The sequence below is a fragment of the Hyperolius riggenbachi genome, chromosome 4 (genome assembly GCF_040937935.1).
Source record: "Hyperolius riggenbachi isolate aHypRig1 chromosome 4, aHypRig1.pri, whole genome shotgun sequence".
Lineage (NCBI taxonomy): Eukaryota > Metazoa > Chordata > Amphibia > Anura > Hyperoliidae > Hyperolius > Hyperolius riggenbachi.
The window spans coordinates 474,518,822-474,546,733 of record NC_090649.1 but is presented as its reverse complement, the minus strand read 5'-3'; the positions used below and the strand labels follow the sequence as shown (position 1 = coordinate 474,546,733).

The 27,912-nt window shown below is 44.4% G+C and overlaps 1 protein-coding gene across 1 annotated transcript in view; it reads right to left on the bottom strand.

Moving 5' to 3' along the window:
- Positions 1-2,256: 2,256 nt before the first annotated feature.
- Positions 2,257-27,912, bottom strand: part of LOC137570998 (uncharacterized) — a 64,021-nt gene continuing 38,365 nt past the window's right edge. Inside the window, exons 2-3 of the mRNA XM_068279693.1 lie at positions 11,466-11,567; positions 2,257-3,137 (exon numbers count right to left, since the gene is read on the bottom strand). Of these exons, the coding sequence (XP_068135794.1) occupies positions 2,267-3,137; positions 11,466-11,512 (918 nt within the window). The 5' untranslated portion in view covers positions 11,513-11,567 and the 3' untranslated portion in view covers positions 2,257-2,266. The remainder of the gene's footprint in view (positions 3,138-11,465; positions 11,568-27,912) is intronic.

Sequence of the window (27,912 nt, the reverse complement as noted above, 5' to 3'; positions counted from 1 at the left end):
ATGAATAAAATTGCTTATTGTTTACAATATTCATTTATAGATTATTTAGTCAGTGTTTGCTCATGCTCATTGTAAAATCTTTCCTCTCCCTGATTTACATTCTGAAATGTATCACTGGTGATGACATCTTTGGTTCTGCCAGGTGATCTGTATGGAATGTTCATTCCTGAGAGTTCTATGCACAGAGGGTGCTACTGCTTGCTTGGCAGTTGGATAATGCTGTTATTTCTCACAATGCAATGAGATTCACAGACAAGAAACTGTCAGGATCATGGCCATGACATCACACTGTGGGAGGGATTTCACCACAATATCAGCCATACAGACCCCCTTGATGATCTATTCGAGAAAAGGTAAACATTGTTTATGCCTCTTCCCTGCCCACCACGTGACGTCACGCACATGATGCTCTGTCGTCCCGCCGTCCCTTTGCATAGCAACACAACGTATGGTGCGGGTGAGCTGAGCACAGGTGAGCCAAATCGCGGCTCTCCATGCTGCCGCTCAAATCTCTGGCGGCATTAAAGAGACACTGAAGCGGGAAAAAAATTTATGATATAATGAATTGGTTGTGTAGTACGGATAATTACTAGAACATAGTAGCAAAGAAAATATTCTCATATTTGTATTTTCAGCTATACAGTGTTTTTTATAACATTGCATCATTCTCTAATATTTGCAGTTTACACACTACTCAGCATTCTAAATGATTTTTCAGAGCAGGCCAGTGATCTATTGACCTGTCCTCTTGAGAGAAAAAGAAAATCCAGTGACTGACACTTGAGATAATAAGCTTCAGAAGACAGAGCTCTCTGCAACATTGAAAGTTGTGCAGCTCAATGGCTCTTTTGCATAGATAACAACTGGAGTTCCTTAACTCTTCCTGTACTGGAAACAATATTAGACTCATGTCTCTACACCTAATGTTTTATTTCTTAGCTGTACTACACATACAAATCATATCATCATTTTTTTTCCGCTTCAATGTCTCTTTAAATACTATACCCCCTCAAAGAGTAAATCGGGGTCTGGCAATCGGCGGAGCCCCAAATTACTCTTGCGCGTGGGGGGGGGGGCATCATAGCGCTAGCGCTATGGCTGCGCCCAACTATGGCACTCGGCACTGAACATCGTGCACCAAAATGACCTGATTCGGTGTACGGGCCTTAAGCCATCTAACAGTTGTACCAATGCAAATGGCTGCTAGAATAATCCAAAATGAGCATATAAAACTATAACAATTCCTCCCCCCCTCCACACTCCCTCTGATAGACCATCCTTCCTAGGTCGCAAGTCCGAGTCATAAAACTGTGTAGACAAAGACCTCTGCGACTACAGATAAGAAATAAACCCTAACTCTCAGGGCTGGAACCCACAAGGGCGTTTTTTGTCGCATTTAGGGAGCGATTGAAAGCGCTAGCGTTTTTCCAAAACGCTGAGCTAATGTGATTCTATGTGTTAAATTCCACAGGAGCGTTTGCGATTCCCAAAATCGCAAACGCAGGACATGCAGCATTTTCGGAGCGTTTGCGCTTCAATGTAAAGTATAGAAGCGCTGTGCAAACGCTGTTAAATCGCTATGCATAGCGTTTTGTTTGCGTTTTACCCAGAAGGCTTAGTTATTCCCACAATTCTCACAGCCAAGTTTCCTGTGGACGTCTTGCTGGCTCAACGGAAGTGTCACAGAGCTGCAGGCTGTGTGTAGAGACCATTACAGGCCACAATGCCAAGGAATAAGTGGTTTTCCACCGAGGATGTCATATCTAAAGTGCAGCCGCATGATGTCTTGTATACCAAGACAAACAAAGACCACAAACTGAACCAGCTAGCTAACCAAATCTGGTCCAACATTACCAAAGAACTGTTTGAGGAGGCTGGTTTTACTTGGAATATCCTTTCACCCAAGCTTCAGGATACTAAAAGTGAGTACCTTTTTTGTTATTAGATAGATCAAACTTTGTATATATATATATATATATATATATATATATATATATATATATATATATATATATATATAGACACATACATACATACATGCAATCGATTGATGATGTTTCATTGTCTGAAACCCTGGAGGATGTATATAGTATGTAACATCATACATCGATACTGCTTGTGACATACATGTTTCCATGTCTGCTTCTGTCCCTAAGAAACCAAAAGGCTGTGTAACGTATTCCAAAAAAGGTTTATTAACAAACAATGAAAATAATATGAAGCAACCTGCTCTGTTCACATCATTTTAACCCCATAAGCGACAAAATTATAATGTATGCACACAGCTCTCTGGAGAATTTAAATATAAAGTTAGCTGTTCACGGAGGGTGGTAGCAGATATTGTGCCTCTTCTAGTGGATGCTGTTAGTGCTTCCAGTGGAGGTGGTGGAACATCTTCATCCACATTGATGCCCTCTTTGTCCCTGACGAAGTTGTGTAGGACACATGCAGCCTTGACAATTGTTACAGCATTTGCAGTGTCCATCATCATGCTGGTGTGGAAGATACGCCACTTATTAGCCATTATGCCAAAGGCACACTCCACCACTTTTCTTGCCTTACTCAGGCGAACATTAAAAACAGTCCTTTCAGGGTTCAAACTGCGCTGTGGGAAAGGCCTCATCATGTGATTAGACAGGGCAAAAGCCTCATCCCCAATGAAGACCAGTGGCCTATCTGGTCCATTTGTGTGTGGCCAGGGGCGAGGAGGAGGGAGATTGATGTTTCCTTCTTGTAATTTAACACCAAAACGGCTGTGCTGGAATATGCCGGAGTCACTGCTGCTTCCTTGCGCACCCACATCCACATAGCTGAATCTGTAGTTGGCATCAGCTACTGCTAGCAGCACAATCGAGAAGTATTTCTTGTAGTTGAAATACTTACTGCCAGTATTTGGAGGCATGACAATTCGGATGTGTTTGCCATCCACAGCACCCACACAATTAGGAAAATTGGTTTTCACCCAAAAGCCGTGACAAATTTTTTCCCAATCAGCCATATCCGGGAATTTAAGAAATTCCGGTTGCAAAATCTCCCAAATTAAGCTGCATGTGTCCAAAACAATTCTTCGAATCGTTGTCCTTCCAAGACGAAACTGATAATGCAATGACACATATGTATGACCAGTAGCAAGAAACCTGTGAAAAGAAAAAATATATATTAATAGTGTGTGTGTTTCTTTGCCCCTAGTACAACAAGTGAAAACAAGATGGAAGTCCATTAAGGACAACTTTAGAAGGGAGCTCCTAGAAGAAAAGAAAGAGAGTAGAAGTGGTTCCGCTGCATCAAATCGAACAAAATACAGCTACACTACTGAACTTGCATTCTTAAGACCCACTATGGATTTGGAGGAGTAAGTAAACTATCGTTTGTATACAATAGTAGTCGCCTACATTAGCTATCTCTATATCCCAACACACACATATCTGAACACATGTAATGTTGACACTTCAAATCCTTATCTAACTTTGTCCTTCCATAGGACACAAGATAACATTCCTGCAGAACCTGTGGTCCAAATCGAGGATGATGATGCAGAAGAAGGACTTGATAACAGTACTTTATCTTTATTAAGCACATCTGACACACCCAGTGATGAAACGTCGAATACTAGTAGTGTTCATGTATTGTCTCCTGTGCAGCCAACTACCTCCACAACCAAAACTACAACTACGAAAGTAACTTCAAGAGGAAGGCGCCAAGGTGGCGGAGGGAGATCACAAAGTTCTTTTGAAAGTGGTGTTGTCACGCTTGGAGGTGTAATCTCCACAGTCAGCATACAACACATAAGCTGACGTGAAGGAGGTACACACACCAGCACAAGGGATCAGGATATCCCCAGTTTAGTGGAGGAGAGGAATGACTCCAATAGGAGATTGTGGTGCGCAGAGCCGGTGCAGATCCGAACAGCCACAAACACTTTCGTAATAACGTCTCAGCGCAAAGTAGCGCTGAGCGCATAAACCAGGACTGAGGAGATCAGGACAGGTAGACAGAATGAACGCTTGCCAGCTAGCGATTACTTAGCGACAGCAAGCGTCCAAAACCAGACAGACTGGAATGAGGCAGCCAATGCGTTGCGGCGATGGCGTGCCTCACAAAGACAGGACAGGAGAGACAGGAAATAGCAGGATCGAGATAGATGAACGTAACACAGATAAATATACAATAAGTATGTTTTCCTAGCGTATTACAATTACAGCTATCAATGAAACTATTTGTAAGGTCTGACTAACATATGTATATATCGGCAATGAACCGATATATGACATAAGCAGGAACGCTGACTAGGACTGGAGCAATACAGGGAACAGGACTCAGAAGGATTCGCTATCTCTTCGCAGAAATGAACGCAATCCACAAACAGGACCAGGAACAGGATAACTAGCTCAGCACGGGTGTTCACGATACGCGCAAACTACCAAAACGTGCTGGAAAACTGACTAACTGAACACAGGAAATAAACAGTTCGTGTACGTATATATCAGCAACACTGATATATCAACGTAACACGGATACAAGGAAAATAACAAAATGCGCAAGTATGCGTATATATTGGCGATGAACCAATATATGACACAAGACAAGCAAGTAACAACTTCTAGAACAAGAGCAGAACTAGGAGGACTCGCTGACCCCTTTGCAGGAGTCAGCGCAGTCCACACGGACCAGGAACGAGGTGGGGCACGAGCAGAGTAACAGATAGAGTCTGAGACTATGATAGCCCATGAGACATTGCAGGAAGCAGTTCTTTATACTGAGGTCATCCAATGGGAGCAGACCTGCAGATTCCCACACAAGTGAATGGTAATTAATCACAGGCTGATAGCAGGAAAAGGCAGACAATGATATGCAGCCTGCAGGAAAGGGACTGCCCCTCCACTGCAGCAGACAATGTTTGTTTACACAAGAGCATGTTAAACTGTCATTAATTTCAGAGTGACTGTAGATGGAATCAGCAACTAGTTTAAGTGCAAACCAAACTATGCAAGAAAATGCATGTAATGACATCAGAACTGCTTGGGTTACAATACCACTGCAGCCAGCAGTAAACGCTGCAGACATGATCATAACATTACCCCCCCCCCCCTTAAAAGCGGATACCAGACGCTTTTCAAAACTGAAACAATCTGACTGATAATTCATGATGACCGGGACAGCCCGGCAAGACCAAATTCCAGAATCAGGCCCCACAAGACTGGACCCATCAGAACCAGAACCTACAGAACCATGCCCGTCAGCACTACAAGCCTCAGTGTGACACCCATCAGAACCACGACTTCCAGAAAAAAAAACCCAGAAACTCTCTGAGCGATACCCACCGCCTTCCCGGGACTGTCCAAAAACGCCAAAGCCTTTGCAATGCCCACCGGAACTGTCCCTACCAACACAAAACCCACAGTTGAACCAGTCCAAGGTACCAGGACAAGTTTCCTCAGAGATCTCCCAGAACACCTGGAAGCTCCAAAGAGATCCCCACAGGTCAGAACGCCCCTTAGGCTCACATGGAGAACCATCAAGAACCCCTATGGAACCCAGGGCAACTCTAGAGTCAGGGTCACAAGGACAAACATCAAGATCAGGGTTTTTAGGGACCAGAACCATCTCCGGGCATGCAGGCCAACCGGCAACATCAGAACATGTCTCCACTAGGGAAGCGTGTGAGCACGCCAACACAGACACACTTGGGCACTCTGGCATACGAAGCACATCTGGGCACACCGGCACAAGAGAGACTTTTGGGCATGTCAAGGAACTGCGAACCTCAAAGTCAGTCAAGGCAGGACCGAAACCAGGACTGGGCAAAAAAAAATCATCATGACTAGACTTCACAGTTACTGGATTCTCACTAAAAAATGCAGGATCAGACTTAGATGTCTCTGATTCCAGCAAGGTTATTAACAAATCATGTTCAGGGGCATTTACAAGACAGGACAAATCTTCTGATGTATGCACCGAACTAGACAGGGTTCCCATAACTTCTTCTGGACTAGACAGAGACTCATCAAATACACTGGATTGGAGCTCATGAAGGGCTGCAAAACAAGTCAGTAGTGCAGCAATCCCCACTGAACTAGGCAAAACTGAGTAACTCACTGGACAGAAAGGGGACACTGGAACTTCTGCCACACCGGCCAGAGAACCAGAATTTTCCAGGATACAGGGCTGGGTTTCAGAAACACTCATTAACCCGGACTGAAATTCTGAGATTTCTATTATTTTTTCCAGCGAGTCAGAATTATCCATGTTACAGGGCAAGACCTTTAAAACATTCTTAGGACAGGGCTGGAGTTCCTCGGCTGTTACAACACTGGAGAAGGACTCAACAACATTGGTTAAATCAGACTGTGTACAGGGCAAGGTATCTAACACACTTGCTGACGAGGACAATATTTCAATGGCTTCTGCTTCCTTAGACAAAGATTCATCAAGTTTATTTAGAGTGGACTTTAATTCTAAGACAGCTGCTAAACAAGTGAATATTGCTGCAACACCCACTGAGGTAAGCAGTGCCTCAGAGTCTTTTGCTAGAGGGTTTGAAGTATCCAAAGTACTGGGTGAAGCATAAGACTCTGTGACCACAGCTTCACTGGACAGGATCACTGAACAGTCCATATTGCAGGGCAAAACCATGGAAGCACCTGCTGGACAGCATAATGATTCTGTGACCTGAGTTTCATTGGAGAGATCTACTGCACAATTCATGGTACAGGGCAAGTTCACTGGAACATTTTCTGAACACGGTAATAATTCTGCGATTTCGGATTCACATAGCATACGCTCTGAGTTATTCATGAAACTAGAGTGAGGTGTAGAAACAGGAAGATCAAAACACGATGTTTGCGCATCTGAATCACCATTCAATTGTGAAATTGGAAAATTCAGATGCTGGGGTTCTGAGGTTTCTGGACAGGATTGCTGGGACTCAGAAACTGATGTAGTGCATCTATTGGCATCTGCTGGATCAGACAGGAGTTGAACTTTATTAACACAGGTAATTTCTGCAGAAATGTTTGCAGAGACAGGCAAGATTTTTCTGGTGTCTGTTTCACTGAACAAAGACTCATGAGTACTGGCTAGGCTGGACTCAGAAGTCAGCAGGACCTCTGGATTCTCTGCTGAGAAATTTGTGCAGGGCAAAGTTAAGAAAGTATCAGTGGCTTTCGTTTTACTGGGAAGTAACACTGAGTTATCCATGGTACAGGGTGGAGTTACAGGAACATTCACAAGACATGGCAGGGACTCAGTAACTGGAGAAGTGGGACAGTCTCCAATTGACAGTGTGTCTTCCCTGGTATCAACTGATTGAATCGCATAAAAATCGTCCAAAATCATTTTCCACACATCGATCAATGGAGCCACAAGGTCATACCCACACACACCAGTTTTTATTAGGTTATAGGCAGACTTAATGCATGCATTCAATACTAATTCACTTTTTGCACTGTAAAATTGACAAAATGAACTTGAATCATTCTTCCATTCATCGACCAGAGCTTCCATCTCTCCTTTCTCAAATGGAGGATTCCAAGCATACTTAACAGGCAGATCACAGTTTGCAAATGTGGTTTTGGCAGAAACATACATTGGATTATTTAACAGGCGATTGGCAGATTTCTTATTCCTAAGGATTTCCAATACCTGTAGCAAGTGTTGGACTGTAGTGTATGCAAATTTTTCTTGCTGCACGAATAGATTGATTTGTTCAATACTCTGTAATATATCCTCATAATCATACTCAGATAATTCTTTTAAACAAAAATCTTTATTTTCCCTAGCCAGTGATGAAAGTTCATTAGTAGTTTCATAAGTCCATTTAACTCCCCTGAAAGACAATTGCATTTCATTATCTGGCAGAATCTCATTGCAGGTCTGATGCGCAGTCGCTAAACATAACGATTCTGCAGATTGGACACGTTTCTTAGAACGTTTGCGTTTTGCCTTTGACCTTGCGGTTTTTGGTGATTTATTCAAAGCTGCAGGAAAATTATCAGTAACACTTTCTGCTTGCTGCTCATTCTTGCAAGCAATTGAAGGAGCAGCTGATTGGCCTGCTGCCAGGAGTTCATTAAGAGGAAAAGGCAATGGATCTATGCGCAACCAATTGTGAATTACAAAAGCTATAAATTGCAAAGGACTTTGTCTAAACTGAGTGTGATCTAAGACATCGATTGCCCAATCAAAAAGTTTGCCCTTAAAAAGAGCACAAACGATCCAATCAGACCAGGTAGAAATTGCAGAAGCCCGAAAGTCGGGATTGGCCAGAACTTTAACCAATTCTGATATAAATTTGTCTGTAACTTCAGGACCAAGCTTTTCAAATTTTTTAAAGGAGCAGGACCCCTGACAAACAGTGTCATAATTTCTGAAAATTCCCCCCACAATAGGGATTGGTAATGGGGCTACCATAATGTCACGCTTGGAGGTGTAATCTCCACAGTCAGCATACAACACATAAGCTGACGTGAAGGAGGTACACACACCAGCACAAGGGATCAGGATATCCCCAGTTTAGTGGAGGAGAGGAATGACTCCAATAGGAGATTGTGGTGCGCAGAGCCGGTGCAGATCCGAACAGCCACAAACACTTTCGTAATAACGTCTCAGCGCAAAGTAGCGCTGAGCGCATAAACCAGGACTGAGGAGATCAGGACAGGTAGACAGAATGAACGCTTGCCAGCTAGCGATTACTTAGCGACAGCAAGCGTCCAAAACCAGACAGACTGGAATGAGGCAGCCAATGCGTTGCGGCGATGGCGTGCCTCACAAAGACAGGACAGGAGAGACAGGAAATAGCAGGATCGAGATAGATGAACGTAACACAGATAAATATACAATAAGTATGTTTTCCTAGCGTATTACAATTACAGCTATCAATGAAACTATTTGTAAGGTCTGACTAACATATGTATATATCGGCAATGAACCGATATATGACATAAGCAGGAACGCTGACTAGGACTGGAGTAATACAGGGAACAGGACTCAGAAGGATTCGCTATCTCTTCGCAGAGATGAACGCAATCCACAAACAGGACCAGGAACAGGATAACTAGCTCAGCACGGGTGTTCACGATACGCGCAAACTACCAAAACGCGCTGGAAAACTGACTAACTGAACACAGGAAATAAACAGTTCGTGTACGTATATATCAGCAACACTGATATATCAACGTAACACGGATACAAGGAAAATAACAAAATGCGCAAGTATGCGTATATATTGGCGATGAACCAATATATGACACAAGACAAGCAAGTAACAACTTCTAGAACAAGAGCAGAACTAGGAGGACTCGCTGACCCCTTCGCAGGAGTCAGCGCAGTCCACACGGACCAGGAACGAGGTGGGGCACGAGCAGAGTAACAGATAGAGTCTGAGACTATGATAGCCCATGAGACATTGCAGGAAGCAGTTCTTTATACTGAGGTCATCCAATGGGAGCAGACCTGCAGATTCCCACACAAGTGAATGGTAATTAATCACAGGCTGATAGCAGGAAAAGGCAGACAATGATATGCAGCCTGCAGGAAAGGGACTGCCCCTCCACTGCAGCAGACAATGTTTGTTTACACAAGAGCATATTAAACTGTCATTAACTTCAGAGCGACTGCAGATGGAATCAGCAACTAGTTTAAGTGCAAACCAAACTATGCAAGAAAATGCATGTAATGACATCAGAACTGCTTGGGTTACAATACCACTGCAGCCAGCAGTAAACGCTGCAGACATGATCATAACAGGTGTGTTAAATTCGATGCAGGAAGCTGTAGGTGTCTTACATCATGCTAGCTGTGATCACTACAATTTTGCAGTAAGTCTGGTTCCATATATGAAAAAAGTACCAGAGGATCGAATTTTAGATCTAAGACAGGCTATCATTGATCTAGTAAAAAAAGCCATTAAAAAACACCATCTAGTTCGGTAGAACAATCACAAAGCTCATCCTCATCTTCAACACCATCACCATCACCTCCATTGTCAAATGCACCATATCATAGACAGCAACCTTATACCAATTTACATTACCAGCACAGCTATTATCAGCATGAGACTGAGTATGGGTACCCCAATTATCCATATAGACCATCAAGCAATATGGGCTATGTGCACCCTTACCAAGGCCAAACTAGTAATATGGAGCAAACACAAGATCAAGTGTTCTATACAGATATTGGGCAGACACGGCCTCAGCAACCAAGTGAGAATGCTGCACCCAAGCAAACCTCTTTTCTGGAAATGATGAGACGAGAGGACAATTAGTTATCTGGAAAGATTGGTTACAAATTGCTAGGTAGTTCACCTTTTTTGTTGCATTTGTCAGGCGCAAATACTACACCCATAGGTTACTTTCAGTTCATATGAAACCCTAAATATAACATTAGTGACCACATTTACTCTAACAATGCGTGCACAATTTCAAACATAGGTCCAGTACAAATTCCGTTGACAAAAGATTTGTCATGTATATGTATGTTCCCTTACATACTTATGCTTTCACTACATTAACATGATATTATATTTTATATAATATATATGCAGCCTTTCTATTAGTACTCGTCACTGTAGTAAATGGTTTCCATCTGTACTGTATTGGATAGAAGCACACAAATCTCCACACCAGCAAGTACAGAAATGGTGCCATAATCACCATGATGACATTGGCACAATTACTAAAATATTACTACCCTCCTTTTCCTGGCGAGACAACTCGACACAATCTGCTTGTTCAGCCACAAACTAGATTTTACTGCAATGGCTGTCAGCCCTATATACTTATGTAGTGCTTATTTTGGAGCTACTAAAGATGTGCATTGCAACATTACTATGCTGGTTCATGGCCTGATTTATGTGTTTATTCCTATACACTACATCTCTAACATCTGGAGCCACACTCTTTACACATCTGCCCCCCCCCCCCCCCCCTGGCCCTGGCTATCAGTGCATGTAGTGGCAAACAAACAACTTCTACTCCTTTGGGCCCTTTTCCACCTGCAGTCGCTAGCGTTTACGCTGAACGCTAGCGATTGCTGAATCGCAAAACCGGCGATTCCCCGACGTTTTGCGGCCGCGATTTTGCTATGCTAAATCGCTAATCGCGGCAAATATCGCTCCGCCGCGCGTTCTCGTTCGGGTAAAAAACGAATCGCGGTAATGGAAATTACCTACTGCGATTCCTATGTTAAAAAGCAAACCGTAGCGATTGTAAAATCGCTAGCGGTTTGCGACTTTGTGATTCAGCCAGCGCAAACGCGCTGGTGGAAAAGGGCCCTGAATGCCATCTGTACAGTACTAGATTATTTGGCTGCAGTAGTGTCTCATCTACAAATATAGATGTGGAGTTGTGCACAAATTGTTACAGTAGCCATGGGAAGTATAACAAAGTTCATTGTTTATAGTACATTACTTAACAATCGTTTGTTTAACATTATAGGATGCATATGTTAGTGTCCAAAATATTTACCTCAAAGTAAGCAGTAAGCGCTCAGTAGGAGAAATAGATTTGCGCATCTGTGTGTCCTGGTGCCGCAAACTATCTCTCAATTTGGCCAGAAGGAAGTCAAAGCTAAAATAGCAACAAAAACATACATTGTGGTCAAGAAACTATTGCATATTTTTTTCAATAACCAAAAACACTCTATATTAATATAGTAGGTTTCTGTCTGAAACATGTGCAAAACATCACTTTATGTGGATTGTAAATGTCATATTTGCACAGACAACAAATTGTGGCTTGTACTACCATGACATAAAACATCCTTGTTATACTTTTTGCTAATACACAACCAAAATTTGATTATAAACCACCAATAAACAAATTGATGCTGCTAAGGGGACTCATGTTTGTGGGATTGGTTAGCTTTACATTCCCATAATAAAAACATTGCTAACATCTTGGTGTGCTTTATTTTGTGTGTGTATGTTCACCATAACTTGGAGATATATTGATGACATTTATTTAGTGTTATTTGTAACATAATTCTGATGTTAAAAACATTATGTAGTACTTTTTCACATACTACAGTGTAAGACATTTGAACACATTTATACTTAAATTATGTTGATGATGGCCATCACTATAAAATATCAAAAAAAAAAAAAAAACACTCAACACATGGTAAACATACAAATAAGGGTATATTATTGTAACATAAGCAGCCTTCTTACCTAGAAATGGACATCCTGGTATATCCAAAAAACTTCTCAGCATCTGCACGCAGGTCATTGTAGAGAGTCCTAAACTGGCCCTTTCTCTCCCTTTCCTGTAGCATGGGGTTCACCCAGTACCTATGTGCCCTTCTCCTGCATCTGGCCACCAAAGCAGCTCCAGTCATCAGGATGGTCAAAGCACATGCCTCCATGATGAAGCAACACAAAACACACAACAAATCTCTCTCTGTCTCTGTCTCTCTCTCTCTCTCTCTCTCTCTCTGTCTCTCTCTGTCTCAAATTACTCCTCTACAAAACCCCCACAGTATGTTGGGTCAATCTACTTTTATACACCACATGATGCCATTACCACAATCAGGTGTGTATAGCTATTAACATCAACAATGATGAGCTAATAGTGCCTTAATTGTTGGCTCAACTGTCAAAATTTGAAAGAACCAATGAAATTGAAAAACGCTTGCACAAAAACGCTAATCGCTAACGCTTACAAAACGCTACACATTTCTAAAAAACGCTCACAAAAACGCCGGAAAACGCTTCATTAATCGCTACAAAAACGCGCGTACAAAACGCTAGCGTTGGCGATTGCGCTTTACAGTGGGTTCCAGGCCTCACGGTACCAAATTTTAACCACAGTCTACCAACCTCAAAGCATTATATACGGCAAGGTACCCCCGGTGTATTCTCTAGAGTAGACAAGCTAAAGAGAATATTAAGTATCCAAGTTGCGGTACTCTCTTGGTACGGAGGCACCCTGAGAGAGCAATCTCTCAAAAGGCCTTCACCTTACTACTGTTAAATTACCTGATGCTTATACTAAGTTACCTTATTGTATGTTCACTCAGTTTGTACCAGTTTAATATTGTAAAATGCCAATGATAGCATTCACCATGCTACGAGAATGTTTGTAAACCATGGAAAATTTGCAATAAAAAAAGTTATTTACAAAAAAAAAAAAAAACTATAACAATTAAATTAATTTAATTTAATACAACTCCCAACAGACTTCACCTGTTACTAACATAACACCTATGTTTACAGTATTTGTCAGTAGGTATATGTACATATAGAGATAGATTATATACACGCACGCACACTCACACACACACACACACACTTTCCCCTCCTCCTTCCCCTTCTCTATTCCCACAGTTATGTCACATCCCCCATTGCATCTCTTTTGTGTTGGTAATTCCTCACTTTTTAGTCCTATGCTGGAGGTTTCACATCCCCCTCCATTTACGCTTCCAGTTCCTCCAGCAGAAGGTGCACATCCCCCACCCTCTGTACATCCCTTTGCTACATTCTTGGTGCTGAAGCTCTGTATATTGGGCGCTTTTGCCTCTGCAGGTGCCACACATTGGCCAATTGTTGTGATGGAGAATTTCAGCAGATTTTACCATTTTGATTAGTTTGCTTCCCTAGAAATGAACAATAACTTTTGGTTACTATCAGAGAGGAAATTGATTCAAAATTGTATCTTCACCACAATCCTCAATTATATGTACAGCATTTCCCCGTTTATGTTACCTGGGTTTTTAGAATATACGTATTTCTTGAACTTTACTTTTAAAAGTTGGTCTGTGTACGGACATAATGATCATGAACAATCCTCCGCTGTCTTATGCTGCGTACTCACCGCTCGACGGGTCCTGCGACGTCCCCTTGGCGACGGTCGATAGCGACGCCTCTTCCTGTTGGCGGGCTGAGCGTGAGGTCACTTAACATACACGGCGCGAGCGAGACTTCCAGCGATCAGGGTACTTTGCGCTGTGTCGGCGGAAATCTTAAAGATCCGATCCACCCTGTCGATCTTTAGTCATCGCGCGACGCTATGCGATGTTTGCAATTGTGCTACTGTACCCACAAGGTGACGTTGTCGGGAAAATTGCCAGGTGGATACATAGCTTTAAAGAAGACCGCGAAGGGAAGCAGGAGTAGCAGTGTTTTGGGTTTGTTTTTGTTGACAGGTCTAAAATTCCGGCAACACAAGTACAAGGGGGCGTTCCTAGTGAGGATAACTTCCATATCCTCCCCACCCATATTCAACGTTCTAGTCCAGAGGTGCCCGCACTTTTTCGGCTACTCATAACGCGCGTCGGCAAAGTGGCAGCTGCAGGACCAGCGACGCAGTATTGCGTCGCCAGCTGCAGGCTGATTAATCAGGAAGCAGCCGCTCGTGCGAGCGGCTGCTTCCTGTCAATTCACGGCGGGGGGCTCTGTGAATAGCCTGCGGGCCGCCGTAAGGCAGATCGGCGATCCCCGGCCAATCAGCGGCCGGGGATCGCCGCCATGTGACAGGGGACGTCCCGTCACTGGCTGCACAGGACGGATAGCGTCCTGTGCAGCCCGGATCTCCAGGGGGGGCCAGGTAGGAGAGGGAGGGGGAGGATTTCGCCGCGGAGGGGGGCTTTGAGGTGCCCCCCCCCCCGCAACACCCGCAGGCAGGAGCGATCAGACCCCCCCAGCACATCATCCCCCTAGTGGGGAAAAAAGGGGGGCGATCTGGTCGCTCTGCCTGCACGCTGATCTGTGCTGGGGGCTGCAGAGCCCACCCAGCACAGATCAGCTACAACAGCGCTGGTCGTTAAGGGGGGGTAAAGGGTGGGTCCTCAAGTGGTTAACCATTTCAGCCCGCTGGGATTTTTCACCTCCTGCATCAAAGCAATTTTCACCTCTGTTATGATCACTTCTGCAGCATGTACTGCTGGCCGCAGTTTTACTGGAGACAAGCAGTTTTTTATTTCTTTGCGTGCATTTGTTCGCATAGTTTTGCATGCTCTTACACTGAGCGTTGATTCCATCTGCAGTCGCTCTGAAGTTAATGACAGATTAATATGCTTTTGTGAAAACAAACACTTTGGGCTCTATTCATAAAACGCTACCGCAAGTTTTCCGCTCAAAACAGCGGACTTTCCCGACCATTTAGCAAAGTGAGCATTCATAAAAGCTGTTCCCGCATGAAAATCTACAATCCCCCAGCAGAGCGAGAAATTTCCGCCTTCTGCAGTGTTTTTCTAGATTTATCTAGAAAAAAAAGTAACAAAATGGCCATTCATAAAGTTTAGAGGAAGCGGTATGTGGACGGGAAATACCGCTTCCTCTTATTTTGCGAAATACATACAAGTGAATGGGACAGGCCTCCCAGAGAGAGCAGTGCACGGAGAGACTCTGCCGGCTGAAGTGTTTCCGCACGCCTTCCGACAGCTTACCGCCAGCTTTCAGCGGGAGATCTCCGCTCTAGCATCGCAGCTGGCAAGATTTTTTTGAATGACCACCCAGAAGTGTAAAATACCGCTGCGGTATTTTACCTCTACGAGTATTTACGCCACAAGTTTTTTATGAATAGAGCCCTGTCTGTTGCAATGGAGCTGCAATCCCTTTCTTGCAGGCTGCATATCATTGTCTGCCCTTTCCTGCTGTCAGCCTGTGATTGATTACCATTCACCTGTGTGGGAATCTGCATGTCTGCTCCCATTGGATGACCTCAGTATAAAGGACTGCTTCCTGCAGTGTTCCATGGGCTATCATAGTCTCAGATTCTGTCTGTTACTCTGGCCAGCCCCCACCTCGTTCCTAGTGCCTGTGGACTGCGCTGACTTCTGCGAAGGGGTCAGCGAGTCCTCCTAGTTTTGCTCTTGTTATCAGAAGTTGTTACTTTCAGGGCTGTGGAGTCGGAGTCGGAGTCGTGGAGTCGGAGTCGTGGAGTCGGGCAATTTTGGGTGCCTGGAGTCGGAGTCGGGAAAAAATGCACCGACTCCGACTCCTAATGAATTTGTAACTGTAATTAAAATAGAAAATATGATAAAATGTTCTATTTCTCAGATAATAGTCATTAAAAATAATGTATATATACAGTATATATACAGTAATAGCTGTGCTTAGTCCACAAAAATGAAATAAACCAATCAAAATTAGTTACTTGTGCTGCTTCAATCAAGCAGTCCCCGTATTTTTAAGGTCAGATATACATATCTGATTGTGACTGTATATATGATGTGTACACAGGAATCTCTTATATATACTAAATAACATCTATGCTGTAAGAATAAAGCCTGATGTGTAGCTGTGTCACTAATAGAGATGGTCAATGAGATGGAAATAATTCTGCACTGATGCTGATTTATGCAAATGTATGCACTCCCTTTGCTGATGAAATCAAATAATTTGATATGGTAAAATTTGGTTTGGTGACTACAAATTAAAGGGTACCTGAGACGGATGAAAAGTAAAGTTTTATACATACCTGGGGCTTCCTCCAGCCCCCTTCAGGCTAATCCGTCCCTCGCTGTCCTCCACCACCCGGATCTTCTGCTATGAGTCCTGGTAATTCAGCCAGTCAGCGCTGTCCGGCCGCATGCCGCTCCCACAGCCAGGAACATTCTGCACCTGCGCAATAGTGCTGCACAGGTGTAGTATGCTCCTGGCGGCAGAGTGTGTGCATGCGCACTACGCCCGACTGGCTCAAGTACCTGGACTCATAGCAGAAGATCCAGGTGGTGGAGGAGGACAACGAGGGACTGATTATCCTGAAGGCGGCTGGAGAAAGCCCCAGGTCTGTATAAAACTTTAATTTCATCTGTCTCAGGTTTACTTTGTTACACAGTAGTACTATACTCTACATATGCACTCCCCACAGAGCTGCAGGGAATCCACTGAGAATGCTGTGCACATTGAACACAGAGGTGTTGTCTGTCACCCATAAACTTTGTTCAGATTGTGCATGAAGAATGTGTAATAGAGGAAGAATCTCCTCATTCCCCTGCAGAGCACCTGCACATCATTCTTACATGTACCCACACTTACATTGCCTAGGGCCTGATAGATGTTCTTTGTTCCGGCCTGTACCTTTTACAAGTACTCTTACCAAGTACTAGTTTTAGTCTATGACTAAAGGGAATAAATATGGTAGTCTCCATATCCTTCTCATTTCAGTTGTCTTGTAAAATTCCTAAGCGTTGGCAGTTAAGAGACGAATTTCATGTTACATACCTTTAATCAACAAAATTGTAATATGCAAATTAGAGGAGTCGGAGTCGAGGAGTCGGAGTCGGTGGAATCCTAAACTGAGGAGTCGGAGTCGGTGGATTTTTGGACCGACTCCACAGCCCTGGTTACTTTGCTTGTCTTGCGTCATATATCGGTTCATCGCCAATATATATGCATACTAGCACGTTTGTTATTTTCTTGGTATTCGTGTTACGTTAATACATCAGTGTTGCTGATATATACGTACTCGAACTGTTTATATTCTGTGTTCAGTCAGTTAGTTTCCAGCACGTTTTGGTAGGTTGCGCGTATCGTGATCACCAGTGCTTAGCTAGTTCAGTCCTGTTCCTACTCCTGCTCCAGTTCTTAGTGTTCCTTGCTTATGTCATATATCGGTTTATCGCCGATATATACATATGTCAGGTAGTCGTTTTATAGTTCATTGATAGCTGTAACCGTAATACGCTAGGAAATCATAGCTATTGTATATTTGTGTGTATTACGTCTGCCTTCTTTGACTCTATTTCCCGACTATTCTGTCCTGTCCTTGTGAGGCACGCCACCGCTGCAATCGCATTGGCTGCCTCATTCCAGTCTGTCTTGTCTTGGACGTTTGCTGTCACTTAAGCAGTGACTAGTTAAGCAAACGTTCATTCTGTTACCTGTCCTGATCTTCTGAGTTCTGGTTTATGCGCTCAGCGCTACTTTGCGCTGAGCCACTACAGTGGAAGGATTGTTTGTGGCTGTTCGGATCTACGCCTGCTCTGTACGTCACATCTCCTGTTGGAGTCAGTCCTCTCCTCCACTAAACTGGGGATATCCTGGTTCCTTGTGCTAACGTGTGTACCTCCTTCACGTCAGAATCCGCATTGTGTGCCGACCGTGGAGGATATACCACCAAGCGTAACAACCTCCCATTCATTCGCTAATAACATTATCACGTCTTAACACAATTTATTGATCTATATCTTGTTTTTTTCCGCCACTGATTAGGCTTTCTTTGGCTGGAACATTTTGCTAAGAATTATTTCTTTATAAATACATTTTAACAGGATTAATAAGAAAAAATTGAAAAAATTCATTATTTCTCAGTTTTCGTCCATTATAGCTTCAAAAATAACATGCTACCATAATTAAAACCTATGTATTTTATTTGCCCGTTTGTCTCGGTTATGACACCATTTAAATTTTGTCCCTATCACAATGTATGGCGCCAATATTTTATTTGGAAATAAAGGTGCATTTTTTCCGTTTTGCGTCCATCATTATTTACAAGCTAATCATTTAAAAAAATGTTCGTAGTATAACCCCTTCAAATGTATATTTAAAAAGTTCAGACCCTTAGGTAACTTTTTTTTTTTTTTTTTTTAATTGTAATTTTTTTTCCATTAAAAATGTTATTTGGATAATATTTTGGTGTGGGAAATAAACAGTTAATTTTTAATGTTATTATATGTGTAAATTGTAATGTAAAAAATATTTAGATGTAGTTTTACTATTTGGCCACAAGATGGCCACCTTGAGTTTTTTTCCTCCTTGTGATTCTCGCTAACCGGAATCACAAGGAGTACGCGGAAAATGTTATTTGCAGAAAGACTGAAGCCTCTAGTAAGAGCGCTTCGGTTTTTCTGCTGGGGACACTGATCGGTGATCGGGAACTAAAGACCACCTGTTATAATTTAAGAATGCAAATCAGGGTGAGGAAATATTTAACAATGGGCAAACAGTGGCTAAACAACTGTGTCCATCCTGTAACTCCTGTGAGGTACTCCAGTCACTCAGCATAACGAGCAAAACCATCCTGCAATCTCCTCCTTCTTGTTTCTGCAGTTATGCTCTTCCCCCAGCCTGCCAACTGTAAAGAGTGGTGGTGAAATACCGAAGATAATCCATTTATTTGTAGCAAATTGCCTTCTAGGAGATTTCATGGGAAAGCATGTGATAAGTTTGATCAGGCGGTTGATCTGCAAGCCTCTGATGTGATCAGGTCTCATTTCTGCTTTCTGTGTAGACAAACAGGAAGCAAACGTGAGAGCATACATTTGAAATCGGCGCCGGTAGACTTGGGCGCAGGATACAGCCGATATATGGCTGGTCCTGCTTCTGCACAAGTCCTGGCCCTGTTAATTACTATTCCCCCTCCAGGCCGCCATGGATAGTGGGGAATTATATAATTCGGCTTCCAGCTATTGCTGGAGGCCGAATTATTGTGTTTTAAAAGCTACTTCAGCTCCGCCGACGTTACTCACTGAGTGCCGCCATAGATGTAATTCCTATTACAGTCTATGGTGGCGCCGGCTGCACCCTCATCTTTCTGCGCTGAAAAGCACTGCTCCGACGTGAGATTAGCTAACAGCTTACCTGGAAGCCTGCTGGAAGGGGAATTAGATTCTTACCCATCCCATTCCAAAACACATACACCATTTTTCAGCCTTTGAAATCTTTAAGTGTTCCCTATGGTGGCACCGGCTGCGCCCAAATCTCCTGCACTGTTTTTAACAGTTGGGAGCTGTTATGTTGTAGGTAGCCTGTGAAATACATCTGGATTGTGACATGGGTGACAGCCAGGACCTCTCGTCGCTGATAAACAGGATAAGCGTGTGTTTGTATGTAAACTAGTCAGCTCAGCTGGGCTGGAGGATTGGGCATCTTCTGCATGAGGAATGTTACCATTCCAGTTAGACTTCTGGGAACTCCATGGCAACGTTAGTACACACATTTTTGCACTTATTTCCTGTTTGCTTTTTTCCACAGAAGATCTCCAGCGATCCACTGATTACACTGTGGCATGCGATAGGCATCTGATTAGGATGACTGGTTGACCAGGACGTTTACCGACACCCTGGGAACTCTGACCACATCTCTCTCTGGCGATTCTTACAGGGAAGATCAGTTTAGCAGGTTGGATTCTGTTTCCTGCGCGCTTAAAGGGTACCTGAGATGGTAAAAAAAAAGTTTTATACATACTTAGGGCTTCCTCCAGCCCCCTCCAGGCTGCTCGGTCCCTTGCTGTCCTCCTCTGCCCTCTGGATCCTCCGCAATTTAGTCTGGTAATCCTGCTAGTCGGTGTGTACTGCGCCCCGTCGTGCTCCCGTCACTGGGAGAGTTCTGCACCTGCACAGTACAGGCGCAGAACACTCCCAGCCTCGAGAGCATGACGGAGAAACACACGTGGTCGCGCTGCACCTGCGCCGACTGACGCCAACTGACGGGGTTACCAGACTGAATTGCGGTGGATCTAGGAGGCAGAGGAGGACAGCGAGGGACTGAGCCTACTGAATGGGGCTGGAGGAAGCCCCAGGTATGTATAACCTTTTTTTTTCATCTCAGGTGTAACTTAAAGCATCTTTTTGTCCAATACGTGAGAAAGATGCCCATAGAAGACACTCTCTTTTGTTACCATAAAGCATTCCTAAAGTGTGCAGACCTTGTCCACAGCACTTTACACAGTACACTGAGCAATTTGTGTTACTAACTGTCCTCTAAAGGAGCTCACAAACTGATGTCCAACCATATGCTTAAAGAGGAAATGTCGCAAAAATCTTAAAATTTAAAACTCATACAAATAAGAAGTACGTTTCTTCCAGAGTAAAATGAGCCATACATTATTTTTCTCCTATGTTGCTGTCACTTACAGTAGGTAGTAGAAATCTGACATTACCTACAGGTTTTGGGTCAGTCCATCTCTTCATGGGGGATTCTCAGCATGGCCTTTATTCTTTATAAAGACATTCCCTGAAAAAGATTTATACAATGATGCTGGCCAGCCTCCCTGCTCACCGTACACTTTTTTGGCAGTTGGACGGAGCAACTGCCATTCACTAAGTGCTTTTAAAAATAATGAAAACCCTGAGAACCCCTGTCACAGGACCCCTAGTGGCTGGACCGCAAAATGCCTTCCAATCGGTTTCAGCACACAGACCATGCAAGCTGTGGTCGCAATCGGTGCGCACAAACTGCTGGAATTTTGGCAGCAGACCGACTGGAAGGGAGCCTGTGAGTTACGGTAATTACAAATTACACACTATTTCAGGGTATAACTGCCACCACCTCTGTTACCATGGGACAGAGGAGCCCACTGACTGGCTAAGTCTAGACCTGCAAATAAAAACTGTTAAACACACTCTATTCTGTCTAGCTAGCGACAAAAGTAGCGTCTCTTCAGAGACTCGCTTTCAGTTTCTGTGTGGATGAATAATAGGGTAGCGAAATAAACAAAAAACGTTGTTTTATTAAAATGCAATATAAATAATTAATATATACAGAAAATTATTAAAATCAACAATTATAGAAACAGTAATAGCCAGTATGAAAATAAAAGAGAAGAAAATACTTAGGTTCGTGGAAATATATCCTTTCTGGGAAAATCTGAGCACATGGAAAATGTTGTTTCAGTCCAGGAAAATGACCGCCAGCCACATGGTCCTCTGGCTGGCTTGATCAGGTGATGGTACACAGGGGATGACTGAGGTCTGCATGCTGGCAATGTGCTTTTGATGAAGCTGGTTCGGGGGTGTGGCAATGCCTGCCCCATCTGAATTACAAACCAACCATAGTTCAAGTCCTTGGAGAGAGATTCAGGTTTAAACTCCATACAACGCTGTAACTCAAAACCAATAAATGCCACAGTGGCGCTGATAACAGATTAATATTACTCAGATGATGACAATTCCTATGACATCAGACATGATTAGGGTAGGGGGTCCAGTTCCTGAGAAGTTTAATAACTTGGTTGTAGAGGCCCCTTGCCCCTCTAGCCTGGTATCAAAAGATTCAGCCCGACTCTACAAATCCAATGATACCGCTCTCATAACTATACTATTTACGGTATTTCGTAAATATGCAAAAAAAAAAAAAATAATATACCACATGCATTTGAATCTGCCCCTAGCGGTGCCAGGGAGTCTGGTTTCAAGCTGTGACTAGCTTCCTGGGCTCTCCATGTATGAAAAGACTCTTGGTTTGTTAATAAACATCTGAGTGTCAGATCTGCAAAGGCCCAGATTCTAGTCATATGCTAATTACAAATCACAGGTCTTTCCCGTGAGCATACCTGGCTTTAATGAAAAGAACTCTGCTAATTCCTATGAAGACAGCAGAGACCCCCCAGGCTTGACTGCCTGGTATCCACAGATATAAGATTCTGATCTGGCAACACAACGACAATTGAGGCAGGAAACCGATTGTGATTGCGTTTTCTGGTCTGACATCTCGTCCGCCCCCCCCCCCTCCATGTAAAGATGGGCTAGTCCAAAATCTGTCGGTAATTTCAGATTTCCACTACCGTATATACCGGCGTATAAGACTACTTTTTAACCCTTAAGATTATTCTGAAAAGTCGGGGTTCGTCTTCTATGCCGAGTGTCAGTCAGTCCAGTGCAATACACAGTGCAATAGTCCAATACACAGTGGCGTAGCTAAGGAGCTGTGGGCTCCGATGCAAGTTTTACAATGGGGCCCCACAAGCACTCTTTAATACAGTGCACCAAAACCTGCCAATGGCAACTACAGTGTCAGAGGTGCAAGAAGGGGATGGGGAACAGTTTGTTAATGATTACCACTATTCAAAGTATTTATAGAAGTGATTATTACCAGCACAGGACCAATAGAGAGCTAATACTGTAGTTGAGGAAGGGCCCTTCGGGGGCCCCTCTGGCCCAAGGGCCCCGATGCGTTCGCTACCTCTGCACCCTCTATTGCTACACCCCTGCTTATACACAGAGAGTTCTGGTCCAGAGAGTTCAGTAGGGTGGCGGGTGCCAGGCAGAGTTGTAATTACATATGCTTCAGTCATCTCATCTGGTTTTTATACAGCAGGGAGAGATGGCAGCGCTTCCCACGACTTCCGCGATTCTGGACGGAATTTGGTGTTTCCGGTTCCAATATGACGGAACGAAATTGCTATAGGGCTAAAACGGAATTCCGCTGAAAATTTTAAAATTCTGCAAAATTTTACGTGATTCAAATTTGTTTCCCCACCAAACTGATTTCTGCCTGAAAACAGGTATATCTACCCTACCTTTGGAGGGTCTCATCTTCCAGGGAATTGTAGTATTTCAAAAGCCAGCTTACATAGCTTAGCCGTGAATTGAACCCAGGTCTGAGTGCATGGTAGGCAACTCTCTTCACCACTATACCACTACCAACACTACATGCTGAAGCCAGCCTAGCATGTACCATTATGATATATCCAAGAGAAAAATGAGCTTGCTTAAGGATTTGTAGCATGTCAAAAGCCAACTCACATTGGCCGGGAATCGAACCCAGGTCTAGTGCTCGGTAGGCTGCTATCCTAACCATTATACCACCAACACAACACACTACAATGCTACATGCTGAAGCCAGCCTAGCATGTACCATTATGATATATCCAAGAGAATAATGAGCTTGCTTAGGGATTTGTAGCATGTCAAAAGCCAACTCACATACATTGGCCAGGAATCGAACCCAGGCCTACCGCTCTGTAGGCTGCTATCCTAACCACTATACCACCAACACTACATGCTGAAACTTCTTGGATGAAACAGGATGACGCAGGGACAGTTAGGTTTTATTATAGAGGATTATTCTTAATATTTCGTATTTTTCTCTGCTGCTATGTTTCCCTAGAACCTCGCTACTCTCTGGCTGCAGAGGAAGATCCGGTGTGCATCATCTCTTTACTATTTTGAACAGTCGGTGTTAATTGCAGGTTGCGGCCTCCGTAGCTGCGAGCTGATGTAAATGTGTGTGATGAAAAAGAGATGACAAATCTATTGTGGTTTATTAAATGATGCCTTGTATCTGGGCCTGGTTAGAGCTGCATTTAGCTTCCTAATCTGCTGCTGCGGGATCTGAGCCAGGAGGAGTGACTGCTACAATGCACTCCCTGGCATAAGGAGACCTCATATAATCAGCAGGTATTGGGAAGCAGCTCAGAGAGGGTACAATGCACTCCCTGGCATAATGAGACCTCATATAATCAGCAGGTATTGGGATGCAGCTCAGAGAGGGCACAATGCACTCACTGGCATAAGGAGACCTCGTATAATCAGCAGGTATTGGGATGCAGCTGGGGAAGGGTACAATGCACTCACTGGCATAAGGAGACCTCGTATAATCAGCAGGTATTGGGATGCAGCTGGGAGAGGGTACAATGCACTCAGGGCAGTTTCTAGGCTAAAATGCACCCAGGGCGAGGGTGTAAAAATTGCGCCCCCCGCGGAGCCAGGTATAGGTGCCCGCAGTATAGGCTAGCCAGGTTTAGTTGCACTCAGTATAGGTCCCCTCAGTATAGGTAGCCAGGAATAGGTACCCCAGTATAGGTAGCCAGGTCAGCTATAGGTCCCCCAGTATAGGTAGCCAGGCATAGGTGCCCCAGTATAGTTGTCCCCAGTATAGGTTAGCCAGGTAGGTGCCTCCAATATAGGTAGCCAGTATAGTTGCCACCAGTATAGGCTAGCTAGGTAGGTGCCCCCAATACAGGTTAGATAAGTGCCCCCAGTATAGGTAAGATTGGTAGCTGCCCCCCCCCCCCCCAGTATATGTTAGATTAGGTAGGTGCCCCCCAGTATAGGTTAGATTAGGTAGGTGCTCCCTAGTATAGGGTAGATTAGGTAGGTGCCCCCCAGTATAGGTTAGATTAGGTAGGTGCCCCCCAGTATAGGTTAGATAGGTAGCTGCCCCCCAGTATAGGTTAGCTTAGGTAGCTGCCCCCCAAATATAGGTTAGGTAGGTAGGTGCCCCCCTCCTATAATGGAGTGTGGAGCCGAAGCCTCGGGGAGGGAAGCCCGACCTCTCCCTCCCTTCCTCTCCCCGGCCACCCTACGTGCTCCCCCCGGTCTCCTGCTCTGCATAGACGCTGATACACGCACTGCTTCCTGTTTAACAGGAAGCAGCGTGTATCAGCGTCTATGCAGGAGACCGGCGGCGAGTGAGTGATTGGCGATTGGAACCTCGGAGGTGAGTTACTATTTACAGTGAGCGCTTCCCTGCGCCAACTTTGCAGTCCGAGGGGGGAGCACTGAGCGCGGTCTGGGGAGAGGAAAGGAGGGAAAGGTTGGGCTGCCCTCCCCGCGGCTGCTGCTCCCCCCTCCATTACAGCGCCCCCCTCCTAATAGCGCTCAGGGCGGCCGCACGGCCCTAGAAACGGGCCTGAATGCACTCACTGGCATAAGGAGACCTCGTATAATCAGCCAGTATTGTAATGCAGCTCGGAGAGTGTACAATGCACCCCCTGGTATAATCAGACCTCATATAGGCTCCCTGCACACTGCAAATCCATTTTCTGATTCTGATTCCAATTTTCAATTCCGATTTTCCCTGAATACATTCAACAGAAAAACGGATAAAAAAACGCAGCATGCAGTACAGATTAAAAATCGGAATCGGAGGTAAAAACCGATTAAAAAGCGGAATCGGAAATGGATGCAGTGTGCAAGAGGCCTAAATCAGGTACATCATGTGTTTATTTTAAATAATTTTACTCGGTTCGGCTTCACTTTAAACTTGCTTTCTTATATTCCATACGGCTTACAGAAACACACGATGGTGCTGGACGCTCTGCTGCAAAGTAGGGATGGCCAATGAGATGAAAAGGAAGGATTATGTAAATTCTTTATGCAAACATATGCAGCTTGAAAGTGGACCAATCAATTTAAACCTTGGTGGGACTTGATTGGTACATTTCCAAGCTGCATATATTTGCATAAAAATTTACATAACCCTGTATGAACTCGGAAATATTTGCATTTGCACTGATTGGGATTGCACTGCTCAGTACACCATGCAGCAGTGCATTGCCAGAATGATGTGTGATGTAATTGCGGATCGCACTAGCATAGCGTCTCTGATTTCATTCACTCACAATGAGCAGCAGATCAGGTGCTGTGACTCAGGTGTGACTCCGCTGGCTGCATGATTGTTGCAAGTGTGTGACCCTAACACAGCTAAAGCCAGTGGCGTAGCATTAGGGGGTGCAGAGGTTGCGACCGCACCAGGGCCCTTGGGGTAGAGGGGCCCTCCCTCAACCGCAGCATCAGCTCATTATTGGTCCTGTGCTGGTAAGAATCACTTCTATAGATGCTTTGAATAGTGGTAATCATTAACAAGCTGTTCCCCACCCCCTTTCTTGTACCTCTGACACTGTAGTTGCCATTGGCAGGTTTTGGTGCACTGTATCAATTGTTATGTATAGACTGCTTGGGGGGGCCCATTGTAAAACTTGCATCGGGGCCCACAGCTCCTTGGCTATGCCACTAACTAAAGCCAAAAGCTCAGCAGGACAGCCAGGCAACTGGCATTGCTTATAAGGTAATGAAGATGGCAACCTCTCTATTCCTCTCACTTCAGGTTCCCTTTAAAGGGAAGGTTCAGGGAGGGTGGGTAAAAAATAAAAATCAATTTCCACTTACCTGGGGCTTCCTCCAGCCCGTGGCAGGCAGGAGGTGCCCTCACCGCCACTCCGCAGGCTCCCGGTGGTCTCCGGTGCCCGACCCGACCTGGCCAGGCCGGCTGCCAGGTCGGGCTCTTCTGCGCTCCAAGGCCCGGAACTTCTGCGTCCCACGCCGGCGCTCTGACGTCATCGGACGTCCTCCGGGCTCTACTGCGCATGCGCAGTAGTTCTGCGCCTGCGCAGTAGAGCCCGGAGGACGTCCGATGACGTCAGAGCGCCGGCGTGGGACGCAGAAGTTCCGGGCCTTGGAGCGCAGAAGAGCCCGACCTGGCAGCCGGCCTGGCCAGGTCGGGTCGGCCACCGGAGACCACCGGGAGCCTGCGGAGCGGCGGCGAGGGCACCTCCTGCCTGCCACGGGCTGGAGGAAGCCCCAGGTAAGTGGAAATTGATTTTTATTTTTTACCCACCCTCCCTGAACCTTCCCTTTAAAGGGGAACTGAAGAGAGAGGTATATGGAGGCTGCCATGTGTATTTCCTTTTAAGCAATACCAATTGCCTGGCAGCCCTGCTTATCCTCTGCCTCTAATACTATTAGCCATAGCCCCTGAACAAGCATGCAGCAGATCAGGTGTTTCAGGCTTTAAAGTCAGATCTGACAAGACTAGCTGCATGCTTGTTTCTGGTGTTATTCAGATAATACTGCAGAGAAATAGACCAGCAAGGCTGCCAGGCAACTGGTATTGATTAAAAGGAAATAAATATGGCAGCCTCCGTGTACCTCTTACTTCAGTTCCACTTTAATAACTACAGCTTTCCGTGGAACTTAATGTGTACCCCAGACGGATTGAAATAAAATAGATACTTACCTGCGCAGATGCGCCTGGGCTCCGTTTTAGTTCAGTTTGTCTTGTGTTGGCTGCCATGGTTACTGGACCCACCTTTGTTTCCTGTTCTTCTTGCTCCAATTTCAACCTGTTGCTGATCCTTCTCTGCCCTGCTTTGCCCAGTAAGTAGTGATGGTCATGTCTAGGAGAACTCATGGAGAAGCATGTGATCACTTTGGTCAGGTGATAGATATGCAAGTCTCTGATTTGCTAGTCATGATCATGTGCTAAAGCAGGATGTGATCAGTAAATCTATCAGCTGATCAAACAAATCACATGCTTCTCCATGAGTTCTCCTAGACATGACCATCACTACCTGTAATGTGAATTCCAAATCTTTGTATATAGCTAGTTAAAGTGACACTGAAGCAAAAAAAAACACCCCAATAAGTTATGATATAATGAATTGTATTTGTAGTACGGATAATTGGTAGAACATTAGTAGCAAAGAAAAAAGTCTCATATTTTTATTTTCAGTTAGCTTTTTTTTTAAA